This window comes from Oncorhynchus masou, chromosome 29, assembly GCF_036934945.1.
Source record: "Oncorhynchus masou masou isolate Uvic2021 chromosome 29, UVic_Omas_1.1, whole genome shotgun sequence".
NCBI classification, from domain to species: Eukaryota; Metazoa; Chordata; class Actinopteri; order Salmoniformes; family Salmonidae; genus Oncorhynchus; species Oncorhynchus masou.
Window position 1 is genome coordinate 40,075,846 of NC_088240.1, and position 12,064 is coordinate 40,087,909.

The following is a 12,064-nucleotide window of genomic DNA, read 5'->3' on the forward strand; positions in this document are numbered from 1 at the left end:
TTATTGTTAAAGGGGCAATCTGCAGTTCTAACAACAACAATGACAAAGTGGACACCCACTGCTATTTTGGTTAACAGCTGAGGGATGGGGGCTGGAGAAATGTAAGCTATAGATGCAAGGACTGACCATCCATGATATCAGCATTATAGTATTAACCATATAATTAGGAACTAGAATACTAATAGTTTAAATAAGTATAGTGATTTAATAGGATCTCTGGTTTTAACCATGCTTTGAGGATATACAGTATTTGTGTACAATGGCACTGTTTACAAACAATGGCGTAAAACAAGTTTATATTTTGGTTTTCGATGTGCTACGACAGTTTTACTTAGCTCGTTTACAAGTTATATTCTTTAAGAATCGATAATGTAATAAAAGTGAAAAAACGGATGTCGCTATTGCAGATTGCCCCTTTAAACACATCCACACGCACATTTATTTTGCCTAACAATCACATCTTCTCTGTGAAGCACAACTTTTGTTATATTACATAAGAGAGAAGTTTTAGAAAAAAACATTTAAATATATTTAATATATAGAATTATGGAAATACTTTTATTCCATAGAAATATTGTTATATCCAAAGCCTTTAATTGAATGCTACAATATGTAGGGACACTATGAAATGCCAATGTGAAAATATATACATATTTTTTAACTAAAGTACAAAATGTACTACATTGTTGGTATAATGTACACAAAGCAGTACACCCTTTACCCAATATAATATGCAAACACAAAAATGACCAAATTGTTCACCACATTTTTGTTTGTCTACTAAAGAGGGATTTTTCAGTGAGCCGAGTTTGAACAGTGGCCGTGTTCAGACTGCTTATGTGAACACTAATGCCATTGTCAGACTTGGCTTGTAATCTCTTGCCATAACAGGCTTAGGAACGGGGACATAAGCTAAATCTGCTGTGGGTGTCTCCTGTACACAACGTGGCAGGCCTGGTGCTCTGTTTGTGTAGGCCTGCAGCAAGTTCAATCAGAGGTATACGACATGTATATCGCACAGACATTTTGCCAGCGTATGTTTTGGAAATTTGCAAATGTATTGCCTGTAGTGTCATTTTGCTTAAACAAAGCCTGCGATTTGAGATGGTTTAAGATGGGTGCTGTTTAGAAAAATACACCTGGCTTTTAATGACTTATGTAGATCTGTTCACTTTAATATTGTTTGCTTATGCAAATCAGGGCTCTATTGAGTTTGGATCGCTAAAGTTCAGAGTTACAGCGTGATTGAAATCTAAAGGCAATGTTCCCGCGTTAGCGAAGACTGCATTCACGGTAAACGCTGCATATGTCTGCTCAATCGGAAATGACCTTCTGATCTCACAACCTGGAACGCTTCGGCGATACAGATTGAATAGAGCCCTAAACTGTTTAACATCTTTGTAGTTCATGCAAGTTAGCATCTGTCTGGGGGGTCAATGTACAGTATCATGGGCAATGTATCATGGGCAATGTAGCATCTGCAGTTGCTTCATAGGTGTACATAGTGACAGGCTTGCTGCTCTGCTGCCCATATAGCTGTATCATTAAGTCAATGTTACAATTATGTTTTGTACGTAAAAACAATGCCCGTTTCACTTTTAATGTGTAATTATTTCCCCAAAATTGTAACAAAATATATATTGACATTGCAGTATTTAGTGCTCTGCCTGTATCCTGTGGACAAGCAAGCTAATGTTAATTGTCTAACTGGAAATGAAGCTGTGCTTTTGTTGTCATGGCCTACAGTCGAGTCAGTTTCCCTGAGGAACGGAACAGTCTGATCAATGTTTGACGACTGCTCAAGATGACGTGTGGAATTGTTTTGCTTCTACAGACCATCTGTCCTTCTGAAGAAAGGAGACTTATTCTGTCATTTCTGGTCAAATATCTGTTGAAAGTTGTGTATGACACAATTTGGAAGTGTTGCCTGCTCTGGGACTGGTATTTGTTTTCTAAAGAAGGTTTTGCGTTGAGAAATGTCATCCTCCAATGAATTTGCTTAATTCTTTCTGTTGACAAGAGCAACTATTTTGTGTTGTGAATTCGGATATGGGTCTCTTATGTCAACGTCTTTCAGTCTTACACTATTTATTAAAAATATGTGACAACGGTGAGTCAATAAACTACATTTAATTGAAAATGACATTTTTCTTTGATCTTTTTAATACCTTATTTTCTTGTCATATGTAATTCCCCATGACAGATTATGATAGAATCAGGGCATGATTTGAACTTCCGGAATGAGAGCGTTTCCCTCTCATTTTCGGTCGTTTACCTGAAATGACAAGTTTCTTATGTATGTCATCCATTTATCCTCTGCGAGGATTCATAAATGTGCTGTGGTTCAGAAGGCAAGACAGCTACAGCAGATTTGTCCGTTTTAAATGGGGGAAGTAAGCCTTGTCACCTTGGCTGTTAGCAGCACTACTCAGATGAATCAGCCACTCCCGAATGTGCTTCGGTTTAACCATATTCTCTGTTCAATTCTACAGCACTGTGACCGGGAACATGGACAATCATAACTTCACAGATGTGGCTTTGTGGGATACATTTCTGAAACCAGGCTTGTTTTTCCCCCCAATGGTGACGTAGAAGTATTCAAGGCCTTACAGTACAAATCAAATTTAGTTTATGTTCTGCAGAGCTGAGGGAAAACTGTCATTAAACCACTTACAGTACCCGTACTTTACAAACTCCCCTGCTCTTTCCTCAGGCCTTGCCTAGTTGGAAATTCACTATCTGAACAACTGTAAACATCCTACATTCACACAATTGGTCAATTAATATCCCAGCTACTTAAAGCTGAACAGCACAATGTAACATTTGAAACATTAGCAAGGAATGTTTTTGTCTTGATGAAATATTGCAATATGTTAAATGTGACAACCATCAGAATTACATTTCTAGTTGAGCCATGTGTTCCAAATGCCACCCTATTCCCTAAATATTTCACAACTTGACCAGAGCCCTAAAGTGCATTCAGAAAGTATTCAGACCCCTTTTCCACATTTTGTTATGTTACAGCCTTATTCTGAAATGGATTCAATAAAAATGTTTCCTCATCAATCTACACATAATGACAAAGCAAAAACAGGTTTTTAGATTTAAAAAAATAATATTTATTAAAAATATAAAAATTATACATTTTAATTACATAAGTATTCAGACCCTTTGCTATGAGACTTGAAAGTTAGCTCAGGTGCATCCTGTTTCCATTGGTCAGCCTTGAAATGTTTCTACTTCTTGATTTGGAGTCCACCTGTGGTAAATTCAATTGATTGGACATGATTTGGAAAGGCACACACACCTGTCTATATAAGGTCCCACAGTTGACAGTGCATGTCAGAGCAAAAACCAAGCCATGAGATCAAAGAAATTGTCTGTAGAGCTCCGAGACAGGATTGTGTTGAGGCACAGATAAGGGGAAGGGTACCAAAACATTTCTGCAGCATTGAAGGTCCCCAAGAACACAGTGTCCTCCATCATTCTTAAATAGAAGTAGTTTGGAGCCACCTAGATTCTTCCTAGAATTCTTCAGAGCAATCGGTGGAGAAGGGCCTTGGTCAGGGGAGGTGACCAAGAGCCCGATGGTCACTCTGACAGAGCTTCAAAGTTCCCCTGTGGAGATGGGAGAACATTCCAGAAAGACAACCATATCTGCAGCCCTCCACCAATCAGGTCTTTATGGTAGAGTGGCCAGATGGAAGCCACTCCTCAGTAAAAAGGCACATGACAGCCTTCTTGGAGTTTGCCAAAAGGCAACTAAAGGACTCTCAGACCATGAGAAACAAGTTTCCCTGGTCTGATGAAACCAACATTGAACTCTTTGGCCTGAATGCCAAACATCACGTCTGGAAGAACCCGGGCACCATCCCTACGGTGAAGCATGGTGGTGGCAGCATCATGCTGTGGGAATGTTTTTCAGCGGCAGGGACTGGGAGACTAGTCAGGATTGAGAGGAAAAGATGAACAGAGCAATATACAGAGAGATCCTTGATGAAAACTTGCTCCAGAGCTCTCAGGACCTGACTGGGCAAAGGTTCTTCTTCCAACAGGACAAAGGCCCTAAGCACACAGCCAAGACAACACAAAAGTGGCTTCGGGACAAGTCTTTGAATGTCCTTGAGTGGCCCAGTCAGAGCCCTCACTTGACCCGATCGAACATCTCTGGAGAGACATGAAAATAGCTGTGCAGCGACACTCCCCATCCAACTGGACAGAGCTTGAGAGGATTTGCAGAGAAGAATGGGAGAAACTCTCCAAATACAGGTGTGCCAAACTTGTCGCGTCATTCCCAAGAAGACTTGAGGCTGTAATCGCTGCCAAAGGTGCTTCAACAAAGTACCGAGTAAAGATCCTGAATACATATGTAAACATGATATTTCTGTGGGGTTTTTTTGTATACATTTTGCACAATTTTGGAGGCTTGTGTGTAGATTCATGAGTAAAATGTTTTATTTAATCCATTTTAGAATAAGGTTGTAACGTAACAAAATGTGGAAAAGGTCAAGGGGTCTGAATACATTCCGAATGCCACTGTATAGCGAATAGTGTGTCATTTGGTGCGCATTCCTTGTCTGTACACAGTGTTACAGTGGAGGGGAAAATCTACTGGCCTGACAGTCCCGTGGAAGCTTGGTAGCTGGCTCTGCCATGGGTCACACAGGTTCAATGGGCCAGAGAGGATTAGAGTGAGGCAACACTGCCGTTAACTATTCTGTTTCGTGAGGGCTGGTCCCAAATGGCAACCTATAAGGCTCTGGTCAAAAGTGGTGCACTATATAAGGAATACAGTGCCATTTGGGACAGTGTCACAAAGACAGGCTTTAGGTGTGGGACATGCTGATGTTTCTATTTGACCAATTTTAATTGGTTTTGTATCCCAAACACATCATACATTTTGGTGTATTTGAACGAATGCAAATGGAAAGGTACTGTATAATCATCTAATACATATTGTTCTTTATCGTAGAAAATGAATTAGGAAAATAGTAGTTTTTTTATATATGTCCTGTGAGAGTCTTCTGTAGCACATCCGACTTAGTTTTTATTCGTGACCATTGGCCTGTGTGTGATTTCCTCTTTGATCAAACCTCCTCTGGCGCCTTCTAGCCATTGACCCATTGCGGTGTGTTTGTAAAGCAAGTCTCTAGCCCCGAGCGAAAGCCTGCTTTTGTCTGTCCTCACAAGACAAAGCTCTTTGCTTTGGTGGACCAGAGAGGCTCAGGTTGACTCGAACCCATTCAGAAAACAAACTGGAGTAAGGGGAAGCAGGTGATGCTAGACACGACCACAGAGGTGGTAGTTTTTCATGCATTGCTGATTTCTGACAGACCGTAAATCGAATCGCACAGACTGCACAAAGAAAAGGGGGATGTTTGAAAAGAAAAAAAAACAGATTAAGCAGATTCCTTTTCCCGGCCGCAGCAGAGCAGACAAACAGTTCACAAGAAATATACGAAAAAAAATGAAAAGAAAGTGAGCGAGCGAGGGCTGTGATCGACGAACACAGGTTCGCCATAGTCACATGGTGTGGATTTCCACTTTGACACATTTGCTTTCAGCAGCACAGCAGGGCAGGGACACCACATACGACACATGCAGAGTTACTGTACGGAACTATCTGTAGCAGAGCTGCAATATGGTGCTGTGAAGAGAGAGCGCTCCACTCAACCATGCAATCCACCACGAACCTCAACAGGCTCCTGCGACAGAGCAGGCAGGACAGTTACATTATGGAGGGCAATCTGAGGACGAAGGGTCGTCTGTGGTATCAGCGCTCTCTGAAGGAACCCCATAACAAAACCAGTCAGAATGGGGGGACTACTCACGGGACTCTGCCAAGAGGCTGGAAACAGGTGAGTGAGAAACCTTGGAAAGAAACAGGAAAAGATGGAACAGTTTTACTGTGTATCATTTCAGTCATGTGACCTATAAGCTGCACACAGTTTGTTATTCTTAGAGGTCTTTGATGTTTGTAGAGAGTATATAAAACTGCTTCAGTGGCATCTGAGAGGAATACATTAACACTTGCCAAAACAAAACGGAGCACTTACAAAGACAAAAAGCTGTTTGACAATTGTAATGTTTTTGTTTTACATGAGACAGACGAGTTCACTCGCAGAAAAAATGTACCTGGAAACACACTGTGTTTAAGATAAATTACCATATTTTGTCACATTATTTACCAAGAATATGAAGAGACTGGTCAAAATATTGTTTATTTTACATGAAATGAATTTATAATCAGAATAGTTATTTTCACTGTTGTAATTTATAAAATGTATGAAAATGTATAAAAATATATTTTTGACTTTCCAGTCCAACAGAGCCCGCTCAAACTCCTTAGTGGATTACACTGACCCTCAGAGGTAAATACAAGCCCTTTGTCATTTGTATAGTGCACTGTTTGCTTGCTGTTTGGGGTTTTAGGCTGGGTTGGTGTAGAGCTGATGTAAGAAGGGCTTTATAAATATATTTGATTGACATTTTATTGACTGTTAATACTATGATACAAACACAATTATGTTTAATGACTCAAGTTATGACAAGTGTATAACTGAATTCTGCCTGCACATAGGACTACCATTATGTTGCAAAAGCAAGACAATGAGACTTTTGGATTTGAAATTCAGGTAAGACATTTAATCAGTTTTTTACAAGGAATGCAAAGTACATTTTCAAGAAATATTTATCTGCGCTATCAGTACTGCCTAGTGACAGAAGTATGATTCCTCTTGTTCTAGACGTATGGCATGCAGCTGAAGAAAAGCATGACGGTGGAGATGTGCACGTTTGTGTGCAAGGTGCAGGAGGACAGCTCAGCTGAGAGTGCAGGTCTGACCGCCGGTGAGACACCTACTTCCTCTGTGGCCCAAACTCAGCGCTTTATTCAAACATATCCGCTTTAGCTGATATCCGCATACAGTGAGGGGAAAAAAGTATTTAATCCCCTGCTGATTTTGTACGTTTGCCCACTGACAAAGAAATGATCCGTCTATAATTTTAATGGTAGGTTTATATGAACAGTGAGAGACAGAATAACAATAAAAAAATCCAGAAAAACGCATGTCAAAAATGTTATAAATGTATTTGCATTTTAATGAGGGAAATAAGTATTTGACCCCTCTGCAAAACATGACTTAGTACTTGGTGGCAAAACCCTTGTTGGCAATCACAGAGGTCAGACGTTTCTTGTAGTTTGCCACCAGGTTTGCACACATCTCAGGAGGGATTTTGTCCCACTCCTCTTTGCAGATCTTCTCCAAGTCATTAAGATTTCGAGGCTGACGTTTGGAAACTCGAACCTTCAGCTCCCTCCACAGACTTTCTATGTGATTAAGGTCTGGAGACTGGCTAGGCCACTCCAGGACCTTAATGTGCTTCTTCTTGAGCCACTCCTTTGTTGCCTTGGCCGCGTGTTTTGGGTCATTGTCATGCTGGAATACCCATCCACGACCCATTTTCAATGCCCTGGCTGAGGGAAGGAGGTTCTCACCCAAGATAAGACGTTACATGGCCCCGTCCATCGTCCATTTGATGCGGTGAATTTGTCCTGTCCCCTTAGCAGAAAACACCCCCAAAGCATAATGTTTCCACCTCCATGTTTGACCGTGGGGATGGTGTTCTTGGGGTCATAGGCAGCATTCCTCCCCCTCCAAACACGGCGAGTTGAGTTGATGCCAAAGAGCTCCATTTTGGTCTCATCTGACCACAACACGTTCACCCAATTGTCCTCTGAATCATTCAGATGTTCATTGGCTAACTTCAGACGCGCATGTATATGTGCTTTCATGAGCAGGAGTACCTTGCGGGCGATGCAGGATTTCAGTCCTAAACGGTGTAGTGTGTTACCAATTGTTTTCTTGGTGACTATGGTCCCAGCTGCCTTGAGATCATTGACAAGATCCTCCCCTTGTAGTTCTGGGCTGATTCCTCACCGTTCTCATGATCATTGCAACTCCACAAGGTGAGATCTTGCATGGAGCCCCAGGCTGAGGGAGATTGACAGTTATTTTGTGTTTCTTCCATTTGCGAATAATCGCACCAACTGTTGTCACCTTCTCACCAAGCTGCTTGGCGATGGTCTTGTAGCCCATTCCAGCCTTGTGTAGGTCTTCAATCTTGTCCCTGACATCCTTGGAGAGCTCTTTGGTCTTGGCCATGGCGGAGAGTTTGGAATCTGATTGATTGCTTCTGTGGACAGGTGTATTTTATACAGGTAACAAACTGAGATTAGGAGCACTCCCTTTAAGTGTGTGCTCCTAATCTCAGCTCGTTACCCGTATAAAAGACACCTGGGAGCCAGAAATCTTTCTGATTGAGAGGGGGTCAAATACGTATTTCCCTCATTTAAAATGCAAATCAATTTATAACATTTTTGACATGCGGTTTTCTGGATTTTTTTGTTGTTATTCTGTCTCTCACTGTTCAAATAAATTTACCATTAAAATTATAGACTGATCATTTATTTTTCAGTGGGCAAACATACAAAATCAGCAGGGGATCAAATACTTTTTCCCCCTCACTGTAGCGTTTGTTCTGGTGGTGTCGGGCTGTCAAATCCACAAGCGGCTCCTGCCATTATACTTAAAGTGGACATTGCCATTGACTGCACGGGGTCGCATTATGAGAAATCCCATGCAGCCTTGTTTACAAGTTCGAACACTGAAATGTGAGATGTGATCTACAGTACACCTCGATTAGGCTGGTAGAAATGAATAGTTTTATGATTTTTCAATTTGAGCGTCATTATTATTTAGCCAACACTTTCTCGTTCTGAACTTCTAATGCGAGTGGGATGGGTGTGGCATCGTGACAATGATCAAGAGCAGCTGCTCACCGATTTGACAGCTCCAACGCAGTTATACCACTGCCACAATATCAGCTATGCGGGTGTCAGCTTTCGCCGCTTAACGCTTGATCTGATTGAATCAGAGAGATGTCCACGTTACACCCATTACAATACATGTAACTTTCACACAGAGAAAGGCCAACAAAGCAAAGGCCTGACTTCTCTTTCTCTCTCTCTCTCTCTCTCTCTCTCTCTCTCTTTTTTCTCACTCTCTGTCCCTCTTCCTCTTGCTCTGTTCACATAGGTGATGTTATCGTCACCATCAATGGGGTCAGCATTGAGGGGTCATGCCATCAGGGCATCGTTGACCTGATTCGAGAATCCAACAACCTGTTACGGTGAGTAAGACCTGCAATGAGACCCAAGCCAAAGGGTCACTGTCTAACTCTGAAGAATGAGAAAAACATTGAGCATAGAAACATTCTGATGAACCATGATATTGTATTACGGTGTCAGAATTATTTGTGAGATTTGTTTGGGAGCATCCCAAATGGCACCCTATTCCCAATATTGTGCACAACTTTTGAACAGAGCTCTATGGACCCTGGTCAAAGTAGTGCACTATAAAGTTCCCTATGGGACATGGTCAGAATTAGCGCACTATATACGGAACTATGGCTGCTTGTGCTCATTTAGTCCCTGTGTAATCTCAGGATGGAGACGGTGTGTGGGACGGTGGTGAAGAGGATTGAACTGGAGAAGAAGATGAGCTTGCTCAAGGTGTGTTTCTCTTACAGGGCAAATGTTTGGCTTCAATAACACACCCTAGTTGAATAAGACCTAACAGTGGAAAATATGGGTGGTGTGCTCTGTGCTGTAGCCAACCACATAACCCCACCCAGCACAGCACAACTAAGCACACATGGCAGAACAACAGTAGCACAGTATGGAAACAGGTTTAGTATAGCTATATTTATGCTCAACATCATTTCATCACTGACCCTACATAGATGAATTGGGTCACAGGGTAACATGTCATTATACAGGTCATGTTAAGTACTGTATGGCTGACCTCCGAGTCAACCGAGTCTAATCGTCATTCTACGTCTTTGTCCACACAGCAAACCCTGAGAGAGAAAAGGGTGGAGTTGCAAGCGCTCACATTACAGGAAAAATGTCTTACGCGAGGTGAGGGGTTTTGCCCAGCTTTGAAACCCGCAGAACTTCCTTTCTCATAAGCTGATGTGAAAATGACGAGTCGCTGATCTGTCTATTAATGAGCTTTGTTGAACGTCATTGTGAGAAATGAACTGGGGGGGGGGGGAATCCTGTCAACCACATCCTTTATAATGCACATGAATACTGTGGTTGGATAAGTCCACACTGTCAACTAATTACTCTTCTCTTGTCTCAAGGTAACCTGAATGACAGTTCTCTACACCCCTCTATGGACTCCCTGATGTCTCCAATGTCTCTGTCAGGACACAGTGGCCACCGCGGCCACCGCTTCTCCAGTGACAGTAGCTGCCAGAGTGGGATGACGGAGGACAGTGACCTGGCCAGTGTGTTTGGCGACCTGGGCTCCCCGAGCCCCTGCAGTGTGGCCAGTCCAGACGATAGTTGCTTCTTCTCCAGAGACTTCACCGAGGAGGGGCCCCCCAGGCCCCCAGCCAGCCTCAGCTGTACCCGCAGTGGTAGCCTGTCCAGCCGCAGCAGTTCTCTCTCCTCCCCCTCCCCCACATGGGATGCCTCCAGAGTCTCCTCCCTGTTTGGGACTCTCCCCAGGAAGGCCAGAAGAGCCAGCGTCCGCAAACACATCCTGAAGTTCATCCCTGGATTCAACCACTCAGTGGAGGAGGAGGACACCTGAACTGAGCTATGAACGAACACTACAGTACGTCTTTGTGTGATTTGACGTTCAATACAACCATTTCTCGCTGAGACAGTCCTAATATGGATGCCATACCTGGACTCGGGAAGAGAGACATACTATATGAGCATTATGGACATGAGAAGCATTCGGTGGAAGCAGGCATTCTCCCTTTGACAAAAAGCCTTCAGTTATCTACAGATACTGTGTGCATGATGGACTGCTTTGGTGTTGCACTTTCACACAACCATTTTCAGAGGATTTGTTCTTGACCAAAATCCTAGAGGAAACGGCGTCAATTCTTAAAACTGTAACACTTCTTTGTAATAAAGAATGCAGTTATTTGTAATAAGGAACGCAAGAACTCAGTTCATGTGTGCGCAGCCAATGAAACAAAGATTGTGCTTGCCATTTCTTAAATTTTGACCATTGGATGTAGGGTGATAACTAAGAGAGACTATGAATGAAAAGGCTCGATCTTCCTCAATTAAACATTTTGCTTGTATATAACTTAAGACATGTATGCGTTGCATATTTACATGTGATCAAACAAGTTATTGGAGAGCATGCCTGGCAGTTCTGTCACGTAAAAAAGTGTGAGTTCTTAGCTACGTGGTTAACTGCACAGTTCAAAACAGGATGTGGGCAGAGAAGGTGCTACGTTCTTCACTATTTCTGTTCCCATTGCCACATTTGGCTTGCTTATGTATCTACAACTTTCTGTCTTGATAAACTACACATCTGAAGTTTCCTGTATTTCAGGACATTTTTCAGTTACTTGGAGTGTCGTGTAAATGTAATTTGTTTTATGCTTGCTGTCTTCATATTGCTGCTTTTATTAAGGTTCAAAGCAAATATGTTTTGAAATTCTCTGAACACAAGTGACCTGTAAAGAAATGCACAAATAAACTGTCACTTGTCACATATTCTCTATCTCATACTCTCATATTGCCTTCTTCTGTTGCTTAAATGAAAGGGTAGGTAGCATAAAAGTAACTTGCATATGAAAGGGTAGCTAGCATAAAAGTAACTTGCATATGAAAGGGTAGCTAGCATAAAAGTAACTTGCATATGAAAGGGTAGCTAGCATAAAAGTAACTTGCATATGAAAGGGTAGCTAGCATAAAAGTAACTTACATGAAAGGGTAGGCAGCATAAACGTAACTTAAATGAAAGGGTAGGCAGCATAAACGTAACTTAAATGAATGGGTAGGTAGCATAAACGTAACTTTAATTAAATGATAGGCAGCACAAACGTCACATGACTTTGACCCGCGTCTGACTTGAGACTCAAATGGATAGAATTTTTTTTTTTTACTTGACTTGGAACCTCAAGACTGAGGACTCCACAGCAAGAGGCAACATTGCACTCACAGGAGGTTGGTGGCACCTAAATTGGG

General features: G+C 42.0%; 1 protein-coding gene across 1 annotated transcript; it reads left to right on the forward strand.

Moving 5' to 3' along the window:
• Nucleotides 1-5,409: 5,409 nt before the first annotated feature.
• On the forward strand, nucleotides 5,410-11,590 carry LOC135519642 (cytohesin-interacting protein-like). Its single transcript, XM_064944885.1, has 8 exons — nucleotides 5,410-5,858; nucleotides 6,322-6,371; nucleotides 6,581-6,635; nucleotides 6,747-6,849; nucleotides 9,099-9,192; nucleotides 9,508-9,574; nucleotides 9,916-9,982; nucleotides 10,210-11,590. Exons 1-8 carry the CDS (start codon nucleotides 5,676-5,678, stop codon nucleotides 10,662-10,664), a joined length of 1,074 nt encoding a protein of 357 aa, XP_064800957.1. The 5' UTR covers nucleotides 5,410-5,675; the 3' UTR covers nucleotides 10,665-11,590.
• Nucleotides 11,591-12,064: the final 474 nt, after the last annotated feature.

Coding starts and splice junctions, on each gene's coding strand:
- LOC135519642 (XM_064944885.1), top strand. CDS start 5,676: ATGCAATCCACCACGAACCTCAACAGGCTCCTGCGACAGAGCAGGCAG. Junction 9,193..9,507: donor GAATCCAACAACCTGTTACG/GTGAGTAAGACC, acceptor GTGTAATCTCAG/GATGGAGACGGTGTGTGGGA. Junction 9,575..9,915: donor AGAAGATGAGCTTGCTCAAG/GTGTGTTTCTCT, acceptor TTGTCCACACAG/CAAACCCTGAGAGAGAAAAG.